The 16773-nt window shown below is 37.9% G+C and overlaps 1 protein-coding gene across 3 annotated transcripts in view; it reads right to left on the bottom strand.

The window, feature by feature from the left end:
- LIN9 (lin-9 DREAM MuvB core complex component) overlaps positions 1–16773 on the bottom strand; it is a 39555-nt gene that overhangs the window by 19923 nt on the left and 2859 nt on the right. The window contains exons 2-6 of one of the 3 annotated variants that reach the window (XM_064509942.1): positions 11796–11871; positions 9439–9471; positions 8312–8406; positions 4404–4508; positions 2289–2422 (exon numbers count right to left, since the gene is read on the bottom strand). In XM_064509942.1, the coding sequence (XP_064366012.1) occupies positions 2289–2422; positions 4404–4508; positions 8312–8314 (242 nt within the window). In that variant the 5' untranslated portion in view covers positions 8315–8406; positions 9439–9471; positions 11796–11871. The remainder of the gene's footprint in view (positions 1–2288; positions 2423–4403; positions 4509–8311; positions 8407–9438; positions 9472–11795; positions 11872–16773) is intronic. The other 2 variants (XM_064509940.1, XM_064509941.1) reach the window with 2 other exon arrangements.

The raw sequence follows: 16773 nt of genomic DNA, 5'->3' as shown, positions 1-16773 counted from the left end.
ACCTGTCTGTATCCTTATGTTTTATGACTGCCCTTTACTTTGTAGTACCACATTCTTCTTGTGCTGAGGAGACAAGGGACCAGCAATGGATATGCCTGTCTAATGGCAGGTTAATCATTAAAGACTACGTGCAACTGAAACAGATCTCACCCGGTGAGAACAAAAGAATAACCGCATCCTAGATAAAGGCACTTTTTTTGCCAAACTCTGCAGGGTGCTAAGGTTTACAGGGAAAACTCCCATAGCACATAACAAAGGATCTTGGAAACAACATAACTTTCGACTGAGAGTATGGGGCAGCGGGAGAACGGGAAGGTTCACGGAGATGAGAAAACTTAGGCAAGAACGGAACAGAGTATTTTTGCAGTAGAAGGATCTGCGACTGTGGGATGAACTAAAAGGACACTGCAGAGGAGGAAAACAGAGGTTAGGATGGGGTTCAGGAGTTGCTGAGGACCTGACCAAATGTGCAAAGGATGATCAATGGTAGGCGGGAAACAGACAAGGAAGCGCATAAAAGTTTTATTTTATCCAGATATGCATAGATATCTTATGTTAGCTACAGTAAGGAACAACTGTTTTTTGGAGAAAGAGAATTGGTGTGTGATTGCTTTTCTTATCACTAAATGGGCAAACTGTAAACCTACAGCACCCATAAAATTAGCAGCTCTGGGAAATAGTGTAAGCAAGTTACAACTGCAACTGGATAAGTAGATACCTAGAACCATTGAAGTGTGTCAGATGTCAGAGCAGACTGTACCACCATCTACTCAGGAAAAAGGGGACTTTACTGAAAACAGTCCCATATATAGCAGTCTAGTGAGAATCTAACTGAAACAGCTTCGATAATATTCTAATAATCACAGATGACAGCTGTAGAGAAAAATATTTTTTAAACTTAAAATTATAGCATTTACATTGATGAAGCCAATTTAGAATAAAACAATTTGATTAAAATATTGAGACTCGAAAAGTGAGATTTTTTTCAGCTGATGCAGTTAATTCTATTATTTAAACATTTTTATGCTTCGCATTAAGTCTAGATCACATCATTCAAAACTACATAAAATTTATCTTTCAAAGTTCTGTAATTTCTTAGTGAACTATTTTGTGATATCTTAACATGATCATATCTTACCAGTATCACAAACACTTGATAACTATATCAAGAATTTTTCAGAATTATCTACTAAAATCAAATTCTAGTTTACTGACCGACCAAAAGCTATACAGACAATTATTTGAGCATAAACTAAAAAAATCTTGAAAAGTTGTAAAAATGGTAATTATTGTCGCATATGTCACACATTAAAATTATTACTAGGAATAAGCAAGCATGCAAAGACTACTTCTTTCAAAAGACCTAAATCCTACAGACAAGGAAGTCCAAACGAACTAAAATGAACATGTAATTCTTCTACTTGTGATGGGCATATCCTAAAATGTGTTTATTATGGCTAGAACTGCCTGCGCAGTTTAAGGAAAACAGCCCCGATCAAAAAAGAGTACTTGTCAACTCTTAAGCCATCGTTTAGAATACTAAATGCTAAAATGTTTCATAAGTTAGCCAGCCAGCGTAGCTTTAAGATTACATGCATTAATAATGATTTTTACATTTTAGAAGTTTTAGTTCTTCATGACTAGGGACTTAATTAAAAACAGTTCTTTTAAATGATTCATTCCACCTTACTTGTGGTATTAACAAAACCAGGGCCAAATATCCTTAAGCGCAGATTGCTGAAACAGTCTGGGAGGGAGATTAGGTGATACAGCAAGGATGCCAGTATCCAGGAAAGAGGTTAATAGTTACAACCCACAGTTCTGTTAGTGATGACTATAAAAACACAGTGATGGGGAAGAAATATCAGAAACCAACATTTACACTTTCTAGGTAAGTAACAGCTTGTGTAGTAAAGAGTCTCCTTCCCATCTCCAGTGTGTAGTATCAATGCAAAGGTTCAAAAAAGTCCAGATGTTCTGATAATTTCATACTTAAGAAGCTAAAAATATATGAATAAAATCTTGTATCTACTACAGGCAGAGGTCATAAAAAAGAAAACTATTTCCATGAAGGAAAGCATTCCATAGAAGACTAAAGGAGATACCCAAGTAGGCTGCTCATCATAAAGAAGAAAAAAACAAAAAGGAAAAAAAATAATTTTGAAGTTCTAAAAGATTAAGCATAAACCTAAGAGTGTCTAACCAATACATGAAAATTTGCAGCTCGATTTCAGAAAATGCTTGTTTCTGTGCTAATAAGTGATAATTATATTAAAAAAAATACATACTTATCTATATTTGAATAGAACCATTCATATATGCACCACTTGTGAGCTTTGGGAAGTTTGAGCAGGTTACGAAGCCGTAAACCAATCTTCTGTGATGCCTTCTTGTCTGGTGTTGGCATTGTTGCAGTAAACTTCTATACAGTAAAATAAAGGAAACCATTAAACACAGCCCTCTAAGGTTCTTCAATGTTCAAATAATTAAACTTCATTTTCTTGATAAAAATTTGTACATTAATAATTGCTACGTTTTAATCACATATACTGTTAATATATACTAATATATACTGATAATTTTTTTGTTGCAGATGTATAATAAATCTTACTGCCTTGTATTAACAATGCAATCAAACATAACAGATGGCAAACTTTAGTGGGATCAGTGCCACAAATCATCTCTATACAAGGCTCTTCTAATAGAAACATTTTCCAACACTGAAACTTAATTATCGGCAACAACCGTACCGGCTCTAAAGCATACACAGACCTTAAACATTTGAGGCACAACTGAACTTTATCCCAGGCTGGCATACATGACATGGAGGCTCAAATGCCAGCAACACCAACTGCCTCATTGGTACTAGTGCTTCTACTCTTGCTAACTCTTCTTACACTTAAGATTAAATTAAACTTAAATCAGCACAATAATGTAATACAGTCAAAGCCTCGAGCAGAGTGTTTGCTTTTTAACAAACAACAAGAGCACCCAGCACGGACATAAGCAATCAAGTTTTACCTATGTTTGAAAACTATTTTATAAACTGCAGAAAAGACACGGTCTTAGATCCCATGCATAATACATAGAACTGTGTTTAAACAAGACTGAAGAAAGTTAATTCCATAATTTTGTTCCAGGGATGGCTGTCTTAGCTGAGAAGGAGGAAGTTACTTAAAAGAGACTTCAGCTTTGTGAGAATACTAGTTTAACTGGGTCCCCAAGCCATAACTAGTTGTTATCCTCCCCAAATGCTCAACAGAATTTTGCCCTCTAGTAGCAGCAATAGGATAAAGCGTAAGGTAGGCACCTCGCTGGCTCCTGCTGTGCTTACCCACTACCTTCTAGATACAGGTCCCCTTTCTTCCACTGGAACTCCAGGAAACAAGGCCTAGCAGGACAGCAAGATCTGTGAGCAACAGCGGCTGGAGTCCCTCACAAATGTTTACCCAGTAATCACAGGATCTCCTGAACCAGACATGTAAGTACAAACCAGTTGGGCCTAGAACATTATTTAGGTCTTTCTACTGTCAAGAAGTCATGGCACTGAGTAGACAGAGATGTCATGGCCCTTATCTCTGACAAAATGGATCCAGAAAAATGGAAATTGCCAAGTCTTCCCCATTCTAGTCCGCACAATACAGTTGAGAAAGCAAATAAGAGCAGTATTCAAACATGTCTACTTCTTCAGTACGGCAAATTCAAAAGTAGTAACGCAAACGCATACCACAGGCTCCAGCAGTGATGTACAGAAAAGTGATTTGGATGACAAAGGGACGAGAGAGCCAATTATCTGAGACTAAGAAATGCTGCCCTATCTAGCATAGCAAATAAAGGCTGAAAGAAATTATTGCTGCTATTTTGTGATATAAAAGTAGACACTCAAGAAGAGGAGCAGAAAAGGAAGTCATTTGAATTAGAGAAGAGTATCATTACACGAATAAGTAGGTATAGCTGGCCATGAATACATTTAGGCTGGAAAACAAGAGCAAGTTCTCAGCTATTGGAATATGGTGATGTTCTGTAACAGTCTTCTAAATTACATAGTCAGTGCAAGAACCTAGTTAGTTTTTAACTGAAACCAAGTACATTTATGCAGATTAGAAGACATGACTGTTTGCAGTAGCAAGACAGTTGATCTCTCTGGAATCCTTCCTAGTTCTGTATGCTTATGTCCAGGATCAAAATGAACAGGTACTCTCATAAATAAGCTGAGGAACCCAGTTGTGAGAAGAAAATAAAAATGTATTTTGAAATGTGCCTTATCCCTAGTAACAGCTTTCCTCACAAAAATATTCCTAAATTGATAATGCAACTTGAAAAGCAAATGGATCCTAATTTTCAACTAACACAGATAGGCTTGTTCCCCTTTCTGGTAAAAATATCTGCATACGTGTAGGTACCTGTGGAACCATCGCAACCTTCTGATTTCTTTTGGGTGACCTTGTGTTTATTTGTCTGTCATCTTCTTCACAGAAGAGTCGACTCCGTTTTGAATTTCTGAAGGGCTGCATGTATCAAAATTAACAATGAATTACAAAAAAACCTGATTTCTCTGTTCATGCACAGAATTGACAGTGAGAGAAACGGAATCCCTTTTTCCTGGCCACCTATTGGCTTAAGACAGATGGTACACAATAAATAGAGCCTCCTAGCACTTACAAAACTAAGGGCTGAGAGAAGAGAGGAAGGAATTTAAGATTCCAGGCTTTCCAATGCTAACTATAACCCATTACTATACTGCTGGCTCAGATCCACAGAAGTATTTGGAACCTAACTCCCACTTGTTTCCAGGGGAGTTAGGTGTCTAAACACTTGTGTATCTAAGCTTAATATAGTATGTATTTTGGTTATAAGCACACCTGCTAAACAGTTTGTTCTGGGTTTGGGATAAAAAAAAAAAAAAAAGAGGTTTATTCAAACTGTGCTTATTTTGGTATGTTCTCAGTAAAAAAAAGAAATTAGCTAGATATAAAATTTCTTGCAAAGATCTCTTATGAATCTAATAAAGTGTTGCTTTTTTTTTTTACCTTGCTGAAAGTACCAATATTGCAAAATGCTAAGAAGCTAAAGTCTGATGAAACTAAAACTCTAACAAGTTACATAAAAATATCAGATAAGAGAAGAATTTAGAATTTATGCTGATTAAAGTTTATTTGTATGCTAAGATGTTATAGCTCAAAGAGAATTAGAAAGCTGACCAAAAATGAAAAATCATATTGCAAATATATGGCATGAAAAAAAATCCCTTCCAAATACTTCTGCTTAGTTATACCTCAAGATTTCACCCTATGACTAAAAGCTTGCACAAAGCCCAAGGACAAAACAGTAACCTACGACTGGCTATTAGTGCTGAGAGGAAGAAATCCTCCTTCCATGGACGCTGTGGCCCAGCACAGGAGCCAGCCACAACCGAAACCTCTCCTCTGCAGAGCCCCAAGACTCCACGCTGCAGCATTCCTTGGATTGCAACTATTTACAAAGGTGACGAATAAAGGCAGAACAAATGCAGATTTCACTTCTGTCATTACAGATGGTGAAAAAGGTACTAATTGACATGGGTATGAAATCTACGACACCCACAAAGTGATGAATACTAATGACAAAGAGAAGTCCTTAACAGCAGTTGGAAACAAAATAAATCAACAAAGTGAAATATAACTTCACTAATAAGTATTCACATTTAAGAAAGATATTTAATAAGTTTGTGGCTGATCAAAACATCTAATGTGTCTGAAAAAAGCTAGTCCCTATAGAATTAATTAGTGATAGGAAAAAAAAAAATCTGTCTATTCCATCTCATGAGACCAGCTGGAGCTTTTCTGGGGAACTGTGTCTTTCTTACTCAAAATTGTATATATTTATAACCATAACTACACAGCAAGTGCACTGTAAGTAACAGTGGGGCTGGACCCCCACGTATATTCAACACACACAAGGAGAAAATGCCCAATCTTTGAAGAGGTTACAAACCAGGAAAAGGAGATAAACTGAATAGAAGAACTATATATTAGAAAGATAATCAAATGGTGCCCATATCATATTAACATAGTAACTAGTTTATCATATTAATTGTTCTGGATGTTTTTCTCTCTTCAGCAAGATACAGAGTTCTTTTCTTCCCATATTCCTATTTACTACACCGTCTCAAGAGCAAACTTAAATTTCAATTACAGTGTCTTTACGCTCTTTTATACCCTCTCTGATGTTCTGGACAAACCATTATCTTAAAAAGAAAAGGTCAGAATGTTTCTAACTTTTGAGGAAGAAAGCAGCTCCACATTCCTGAATCCACAATAAAGATTCTTATACTCCTGAATTCCCCAAATTTGTTTTTATCACAGGATTCCACTCACAGGGAAAACAGTCAGGTTCCCACTGAATTTTCATAATTTTATCCCAAACTTGGTATTTGAGGTGCTGGTTCCAGAATAACTTCTTTCTCCCAAATGTCTACATAGATCTGCTTGATTTTCTGACACCGTACTAGATGAAGAGCACATGCCAACACAGGAACACAAATGCTCAAACAAACAAGACAAAACTTAAATTTCAACCTTATGCTGAGGCTATATTACAGGCCAAGAAGACTGATTTACGAGCCTCAACAGAAGCTGCCAAAACATATTCCAAGGAACTATCCAAAATGATAAACTGCTTCATCAGTTTGGATTGCCTATGTCTTGCACCAGAAAAAAGGAAGAAGTGTTGCAAAGAGGTGCCATCCAACTCCGCTAAAAAGGTCGAGCAGTTTTGGAAGATTTTTCAATCAACAGTACAACATATATTCAAAACTTACAGTGTTTAGGAAACGCAAACTGGTATAGAAGACCACATCACTCATCAGCAGCACAGCCTTCCGCACACATATCAGTCTATCCTCTGTTCTTAACCCAGCTTCCCACAGAATAGTGAATCAAATTCAAAGTCTCACCACTTACTTTCAATACTTAAAGCCAGCATCCTTAAAGTTTTGGCATAAATATTACAGTTAGTGATTTCTATCCACATGCAGTCTTCTAGATTACTGCTAAAGCCTGTTTTTGTGAAAGGATGAGTTTCCCTACTGAGCAGCCAGAAACTGTGACTTAAACCCCCACAGAAACTAAGGGCCATCGCAAAGATCACTACTGTCTAGAACTGCATTTTTAGACCTTGTCTTCTCTAGCATAAGCACTAGCAACACGTGTACCTACATCTGCATGAATCCTACCAAAATAAGGCCCTTTTCTGTGTACATTTCTCTCTACAGGGAGAAGATCACAGAAAAATTACACATGACAGATGTTAGTCACATCGCTTAAAGCGCTACTGGATGCTGCTCAGATATTTTGATTATGTACAGAGCAGGCAAGTGCAAGAGTTTTCAAACACTTCCCTGAAAATAAACAAGCAGCTCACTACAAATAAACAAATAATGATTTGAGAAAGTTGGTTGCAATTAGTGTGGAAGAAGGTGGCACCAGAAGAGTGCAAGAGAGGTCTGCACAGCAATCCAGAGTATGCCATCTACCAGGGTGTAACAGAAAAGAACACGCAGAGTTACAGATGTGGACAAACAAGGCACTGGTGTGACATAGCCGGTAGCATAAACAAAACAAAAATAGTTAGGTACAGGCAGAGGAGGTTGAGAATGACCAAGAAAAGCTTGAATGTGATGAGGAAAGAAAGGACAATGGAATGATTCAAAAAGAGAGAGAGAGAAATGGTCAAACCAAAGAACAGAAACATGATCTCAGAGTGACCTCTGCAGGGTCACTACTTTTCACCCACCTGCCCCAAAGCAGTTCTTTAACTTAAGGTCTCCTAGGAGTGCTCTCAGAATACTGCAGGACATTTCATTGCCTTTTTAATAAAATATTCCCCCTCAGAAGGCACAAGGATGGAAGCGCATTATGACGTTTTTCCTTCCTTTTCCTTATGCATCAGTTCTTAGCCAAAATTCAAAATGAGATATTTCATGAGATAGACCAAACAGTTTATAAGCAATGATGATTCCTATATTCATGGTGGTAGATACAGTACAAATATTCCATACAGCACTTGCTTTACAAAAAAGAGAGAAAATGACTAACATCTATTTTGAACAAAGTCATAAGTTTAATTTGTTTGTTTATTCATTTATAAAATATGCCTTCATTTCACACTGGAACTGCGTAGAGTACTTGTGAAGGATATAGTTTAATATTTTGAAAATGTGAAACTATAAATCTCAGGCAAATTATTCAATACTCAAATTTGGTTCACTTTATGGTATTTTGCTCATCCTAAAACGTCTCTTTTTGTTTCTTGAAACATATTTGCTTCTTACCATTTCCACAGCAGAACCAGCATTCTTGCTTTTCCAAATGGGTGTCTTCTGTAGAGAATTGTACTTTTCATTCCATGTACTGGATAAACTTCCCTCTGTTGTGAAGAGTTCATGTCATTAATATTTTTTTGTTAATATAACTACTATACAAATGTTAGCATAATACTGTCAAATACTAATATATTTGTTACTTGCAATGTTTTCTTTTGAGTCAAGTATGAATGGATTTTAGATACCAACATTTTTATTAAGTTGTTCTGAACATTCAAAAAAAAAAAAAAAAAAAAAAAGAGGCTTTCAGAACAAGGAGAACCAAGAACAAAGCTTTTTCTCTTGACACAAAATTTAGATTTCATGAAATCCCTCTTTGCTGGAATCCATTACTTCCATTGCCAAGGTGACAAACACCTAGACAACTGTAGCATGGCTGTAACTGAATCTTGAAGAAGACAAAGCTCTAGAAGTCCTGTCCTCTTCCTGACTCTAAAAAATGATTTAAGGGGATGCACTCCAAACAAAAAAACCCCCCAAATCCTGCTGAACTTAACCGACACTACTAAAACACATTCAGCAGACTGTTTCTTCTTCATTGTTTAATGCAATATATAATGAAACTTCTACTGTTTGGCAGAGTAAAAGCATTCAAAATTTTTATGTAATATTCATGAAAATAATTTCAAAGAAAGAATATAGGAAACAACAGATTTTTTAGTTCTCCCACTACTTGCTGATAGAAAACACAATGAGATTATGAATTTCCTCCCTATTGTAAATTGTCACACGTACAGGTTGCATGAAGAATCCTTCTCCTATCTCATCCTCAAGGGAGGAAAGATTACCTCAATTTTCTCATCAAACCTGATGCCTAAGCAGTACTTGAAAAGAAAAAAAAACACATTTCAGAAATGCCACCCAAAAGAACAGTGCCTAAACACGCATGTAGTTTCAACTGCTGAGCATCAGTCAGATAACAGATATCCACAATAAAAAAACCATAATTTAACAAAACATCCTCTCTAATAAATGTTATTTTGCTGAAGCTTTCAAAGCCAGAAACTCAGTAAATCTGAAAGTCAGATTATTCATTTCATTTGTACAACAGTAAATTAAGACATTAAATTTCTTACCTTTCAAGCTCACAAGTGCTTTTGCTGAAGAACCTGTAATATATCAGAAAGCCCATATAAATCATAAGGTATTTCAAAGTACACAACCTATGCAGAGTCTATGCATTCTTAATTAATTCTTAGGCAGAAAGGGCAATTTAATATCAAATCTTTCACAGCTGAATGAATGAACCCCATACGCTCTCCATGGCACCAGGTATAGCATTACATGGCTACGACCAATAAACCTTGAAAGCGTATTCACTTTCTTCTTCCTGCCTTTAGTTTCACATCCACAAAACAGTTTCGGATCCTGAGCACTTTCGTTTAATGCAGTCAGTTCTGAACAAGCTTTATCTCCAAACTGCATACTTCCACCCCATTGCTTGTTTGATGCAGCTGCAAATATATTACAACTTACTAGGAGACTGTAATGAGCTCACTTTTGTGACTGAAACCAATTCAAAGTTCTCCAGTATCACAAATACAGATACTGCATACTGTGCTTGCATAAATACGTGGGGTCCCTGCTATCCACCAAGAGTGCAGTCCTGAAAAGTGGAACAGTCATGTGATGGCCAGTGAAGCAATACTTCTCCCTCAAAGATTAATGTAAGGGATAGTGAGACGTGTGCTGAGATTAACAAGTACACACAGTTTAAAAACATGGGGAAACTATACGTGGCACTGAAGAGGGACAGGCAAAAGCAGTACCATGAGGACTGTCAAATGGAGGAAACGCTGGCTTTCCAGAATGGATCACTGTTCCGAAAGATCTCAGGCACTCCATCCACAAGGCTGAACAACGCCCTCTTTTTCTGTGTGTCTTCCTCAGACAAATCAAGTCCAATGAACTCATTCAAGGGTGAATACGCCAACAGCGAAAACCTAACGATTCAGCAAGAGGCCGCAAAGCATTATACTGGGGGTTTAGTTTCATAGCTGAAGTGCCCAAGATGCTTTGCTAACCATCGAACTCAGATGCTTCATCTGTGAGACTGACGATGGGTCAGCAGAGCAGCCCAGTAAGTGACTGGCGACACAAACACCAAGCAACGGATAGCACTGTTACTGTGCTACCTTCTCGTTTTATAAGATTAACACTCCAAAACAGCCTTAGCGGCTAAGGTATTGTCTGCACGGGGTAGTTATGAATCAGTAAGCTTCCCCAAAACCACAATCCTCAACATGCATGCCAGAATAAGAGTGCTCATTTATTTTCACTTAACCTGCAACTAAGGTAACATAACCAGAAAAGAGCATCTTTATTCAGGAACACCAGTGTTCAAGTAGGAAACTCCTGTCCAAGGCATGTCCGTAGTGAAACTAAACTACTTTAATGTAATAAGTTGCAGGAAATTACCAGAATTTACACTTCTGTAGTCTAAAACATTAGAATACATGTAGGATATTAAAATGACAATGGAGATGCATATAAACTTCATTTTACCTTAAAGGCAACAATATCTTGGGTTTTCTTGTCAAGTTCAATCATACTGATCATAGGTGCTACTTGTTAAAAACAGCAAACCTTAAGAAAAATGGTACCTTTTACTTTTTCTGTTTAATTTGGCACTACTTTATGTACAACCAAGGCCACATAAATGGAAGCTGGAATGATCTTCTGAGAAATAATCGGTTAAAACAAAAAACAACCAAATTTTAATACAGATAAAAGTATTTGAAAAACTATAAAAAAATCTATCCTGAATCACTGTGCAATTAAGTCTATTACAACTATCCTAATTTTTAATTAAAATAATTATTGGTTTACTAGTATCCCAGCCTCACATTAAATACCAGTAATTTTGTATACAACTTTCATTCTGACCAACAAATATATAACCATAGACAGCCTTTTTAACTAGCATTTTAATTATAAACAAAGAGATTAAAGCAAAATATATATACACACTTGAATGTAAACACCTATTATGACAGTGACACAGATTTCATTGCTACAGACATCAAACACATTAAAAGCAATGGGTGGAAAGGAAGAAATACAGGGTCTGTGTATCACTTAGGATGTTACAACCACAATCTGCCTCAAGGGTCAGCGGGTCATTGAGGTGACTTTCTTAATACTGAGAGTAAAAAGCTCAGCTCAGGGAAGAAGTACAGCCTACTCACTACAGCAGTGGCTGTAGTGAAATTACAAGGCCTACTTGCGATACGCTGCTCTGTCACGGTATTCCAAAGGGAACTGTACAAGTGGCTTAGTCTTGTTTTAGTATCCTGTTGGGTTCCGATTTTTGCATAGCATATTAGTAAATAAATTACTTCAACACGGTGTTCACACTGGACCAAGAGTTTGAAAAAATGGGAGAAAGTTCAGAGCAGAGCCAGGAGAAAGATTTGAAGATCTAAAAACATGCCTTATTACGAGAAAGTCAAGACACTCCAATCTTGTTCTTCCCAAAGAAGGTCAAGATCTGCATTGATCACAAGTATCTACAAAGGAAGATAATTTAGATAGTAAATAGCTCTGCATCCTTCTTTTACAAGGTAAAAGGTAAAACATGATCTAACTGTTTGAAGATGATACTGGATAAGTTCAGGTTAGCAAGGAATGCACGAGTTTAACAGTATTTTTTATATTAATCATACTAAGAAATGGCATGACAAGCTCCCTATCATTCAAAGTCAAATCAAGCTCACATACGCTTTTAAAGAGAAAACCATAGTTGAAACAGGAAACACGGAATTGATGTACAGAAATTCCACAAATACGAATCCTGTCGCATGCTTGACGCAGAATGTCAGGGAAGAGGATTATAATGGCCTTTTCTAGACTTAAAATCCGTAGAATATGTGCAACACAAGAGCAGTAAAAAAACTGCGCTAGCGATTGTGAGGCATTTACTAGCATGATAAGAGGAAGCCTGTTAGTACCTATGGGAGGAGAATAAGTGTATTTATATGCTTTGTAACATTAACAAGGGGTGATTTTTCAAAGAGTGCATATAAAACTGAATTAAAAAAATTCAATGTTAACATACTGTTCAGCGGGCCGAGTCCAGCGCAGTTAGGACAACGACTTTCTCAGGCTAGGCTAGACAGAAGCCCGCTCTGCGGCGGCGGCTGCTCACGGGGTGGCGGCTGGACAGCTCCGCTAGTCCTGAACTCCCGCCCCGGCAGCACCGGCGCAGCCTCCGGGACCGCTGCCTCGCCAGCCCCGGTCGCTTCTCCTAGCGCGGGAGAGTGCTTACAGAGCCTCACCAGGGAGATAAGCTACAGCAACCGCTTCGTGAGCAACAGGAACAGACTTGAAGAGAAACACCACTACCTCTCCCTCTAAAACATATTTCTTATGTGGAGAAAGGCTTTGAGGCACAGGAAAAATAATTCAAAATCTTTTCTTCGATTCAAAAAAACTAAGGTCACATTTAAGTTCAAAAATAAGCATCCATCCCCTCCTCCCCATCTGAAAATACCATAACTGAACAAAAGAGAGAGAGTATTACTGCAATTCATTACGGGCAGTTATGGATGCCCTGATGTATATTTTCAGTGTTAACATGAAACAAAGCAGTTTAGATTTTAAGCTCAGCTGTTGAGAAGCTGTGTTTAATTTTAAACAGGAATCCTGACACACACGTCATAATGGTGAAAGATTTTTCAGTTTTTTTTTTAAATAAAAAAATTGTAACAACTGACCACAATTTTGAAAGTGAAGGTTACAAATAACTAAAGGGAAGTTCCATAGCTACTGATTTTACTAATATGTGAGCACAGAGAGGTGTCATGAGAGCATACTGAAATCAATATAGGAAATTGTATAATTCAGATGAGTAATAATAAAACCTTTCTTCTCCAGATCATTACACTATTTTATCTAAATTCTGCACAGATCATCAGTTACTTTAACACCAGTTGTGCTACACCTCAAAAACATATGTAATTAACTACATGGATGGCTCTAAAATGGTGTGACAGAGCAAACCTGTGGAGAAGGTAGGAGAAACATAAGCCTTTATTACATATTGAGTCATTAACCCTGCCAGACATCATTCATCCACACAAGCACGGTACAAGTTGCTTTAGCAGAGAGGAAGCATCTCAAACGACTGGCCATTAAAAGGACAGCTAATTCGGGGAAACTTAGAAAGAGAAAAGCATGCGTGACAGGAAAAACTGAGTGGCAGCATTTAAGCTCCCTCAAAACTTCTGGGCTTGCTGAAGAGTTAAACAAACAAACAAAAAAACCCCAGAACAATAACTTTTAAGTTCAAGCATGGATCAGCATTTCCCTCATGTTATGAACTCACTAATGGACTGATATTCATGTAAATCCAAATCCTAATTTAACTACTGGATGGAAGTTGATTTTTTCATCCTTGTGATTTCTGCTGCAGGACTTGTGCAGACAAACAACAAAACGCTCTTTTTCCAACACTACACGCTCATGATGGGCAATATACTAATACCATAGTAACACTGTAATTGTAAAGGTATGCAGTACAAATGATGCCCAAAGTATTCATGGTGGGTACTCTTTAGCACCCATGAAATTAACACTGAGCACTGTCTCATGTGCCGAACGTCATATGGCTCTGCTGACCTTTCGCCTTAAACGTCCAGAGTAGGGCAGCGCTATGGCCATGGCCCCTTTGCACCTGCAATGGAAAACCAAAGCAGCTAGAGCTGGGCCACATCTCTCCCCCATCTATTGGGTGAAGTGTCAGAGCAGAGCAGCTGGTTACGCAGGGGGAGGGTGCCTGTGGACCATAGCAGGGGATTGTGCTAGGGGTCAGGAAGATGATTTCTGCCTGAAGTGCCTTCCTTACGCTGCTGCCTCCATCTAGGGGATGAAAGTCCACGCAGAAAGTTCCTCCTCCCCTTTCCCTTCTGCCTGTCCCAAAACACAACAAACCCCTAGGTATAGCATTAGCAAGATCTAGCAACATACAGTACTAAAAAGAGTAGTATATTGCTGATTACCTGTACCGTAAAAGGTTAACACTTTGCCACCTATCACTACCACATTCCAGCTTCTTTCCCTGATTCACCCGTCACTTGTTGATACATGTGATAGATGCCTACATGTGACATGGAAATGATCCACTCACTAGTAGCTCAGTGCTCTGCTCCTGCTGGTGGCCCCAGGCTGCTGAACCTTTAACTAGCTAAGCACGCTTTCACTTTGATTAAAGGCGGGACTGCACTGTTTTCTATGCAACTGACTCCACTGGCCCTCCTCACTCGGAGTTACTTGTGCAAAAGAACACACTAATACAGAAATTTAGCTTTGTCCAGGCCTGCAGTGACAGTGTTCTGGTTTAATTTGCATGCCATCTGTTTTTATGAGAGTCTCACCTCAGCTTTACTCCATGTACTTTACAACTGAATAACCCACAAATAAGACTGCTATTACTAGTAGGAAGTGACAAGACAGCACTATGTATACTTCAATACAATCAACCATTTTTCCCTTCTGAGACATGAAAAAACAGCCATCTGGTTTACAGCAGTAAAACTGCCCACCATTTACCTCCACTGCAGAATTACCAGGAGATAAGGGGGGAAGCGGGGAATGCATCAACTAAACTTAGTCACGCACTGGGTGCAAAGCCTGCGTAAACAATTTTGTCTCCAAAATAGAAATCCAACGATTAGTGTTTAAAAAACTTCTGCAAATGGGACCTTTGATATTCTGTAATTTTTTGGTTACAGGATTTGCCATGGAATCGCTCTCTCTTCACAGAATTTTGCTCCATACAAGATGACGATATCCCTCTTCCCTTCCAGCGCTAGTGGGAAAAGGCCCTAACTACAGGAAATGCATATAATCCTAGATACTGCCAACTCTCTCATATTTTAGGTTATCATTGTGAGCTCCCTTATTCATTTCAACAGGATGGTATACCAACTTTGCAGAAGAATATAACAATAATAAATTTAGCAGATACAATAAGCATATATTATGAGGGGCAGTTGTGCGCCTTACACTCCTCGCCCTCCCAGGCTGAGGAACATTCACTGCCCAGGGGCATTACTGAAATTGTCAGCGGGCAAGCAGGTACTGTCCAACTGCTCAGACACAAATGCCATTTAATCAGATTTCAAATCTGAAAGTGAAACTACTGTATAGTTCCTACCATACTACAAAGTTTCAATCATCTTGCCACTGACTATATTATGTTTAATTAAAAACTTTTTAATGTGGTAAATGAGTTATGGTTTACTAATTTACTATATGCTATGTCAGGGAAAATTCACAGACATTATATACAAGTCTGAAAGTCTGGCAGTCATGAGCTAGTCCAACTTTTTTATAAGCTTATTCTTACACCACTATAGAAGATTCCAACAATAATTTTGTAAAGCTTCTGTTACTCCCCCTTATAAACTAAGTTGTAGACAGAAAACCATATGAAATCAGTGTCAATCAGGACTAAGTTTATATCTTTTTTTCATTTCCAATCCTATACTTAGAATAAACTACATATGGTGATAGTTACAGTGTAATTAGAACCCATCCCGTTCACCAGAACCAGAACGAATAGGAATGGGAGCACAAGACCAACTTTTTGAAACTTTCACGTTTCCAGCAGTCCACCAACACTACGTAAAACTTGTAATTCCCTATTTGATGAAAAAACAAAACACTCCCTACTTGCACCAAACTTAAATAAATACAAACCTTAGGGGCCATGTCAGCCCAGCAGAAGCATACTACCTTCAAATATACCTGCAGTATGGGTCTGCTTCATGAGTCAAGAGGATACTGTAACAATGACGCTACCAGCAAGGGTTTGCATTATAGCACAAGCCTGAGTAAAACTGATTAACATCTTGTGTTCCAGTATCTGTTACAGGAGAAGCAACAGACCTGTTAAATCTTACTTACATCCTTGTAGGCTGTATGAAGGTGGCAAAGAGAAGAAAAAAAAATATTTTTCATACTTAAAGGTAGCTTCTGGAAGCACAGGTGCCTTCTCTGGTAAGGTAAAAGTAGGAACAGTAACTTACACACCGTCCACTCTTACGAATGGGGAGCATAGATCCAGTAAGCAATAAAATGCTTCTAATTAATAATTAGAGTTCTCTCAGCTGGTCCATGACTTGTATTAATCAGTGTCTAACATGGTACAGTGGACATGACTGAGCTGTACCAAACAGAGTGTCAGTTCTATCTTTAATTTATGATGAGCCTTCATAAATACCTTCCGTTAAAACAATGGTGCTGGATATATATGGATATTACCTAGTTTTTCTCCTGACAACTGTCAGAGTTGTAATAAAGATCCATACACCGTAGTTAGAAGCAAGATTTGAATTCAAAGTCACCTCTTTCTGTGGTTGGTATGTTCATGAACTTACATAATGACACACAAAATAGTGTGAAACGGT

Source organism: Dromaius novaehollandiae, chromosome 3, assembly GCF_036370855.1.
Source record: "Dromaius novaehollandiae isolate bDroNov1 chromosome 3, bDroNov1.hap1, whole genome shotgun sequence".
Taxonomy (NCBI): domain Eukaryota; kingdom Metazoa; phylum Chordata; class Aves; order Casuariiformes; family Dromaiidae; genus Dromaius; species Dromaius novaehollandiae.
This window is presented reverse-complemented; position numbering and strand designations above follow the sequence as displayed.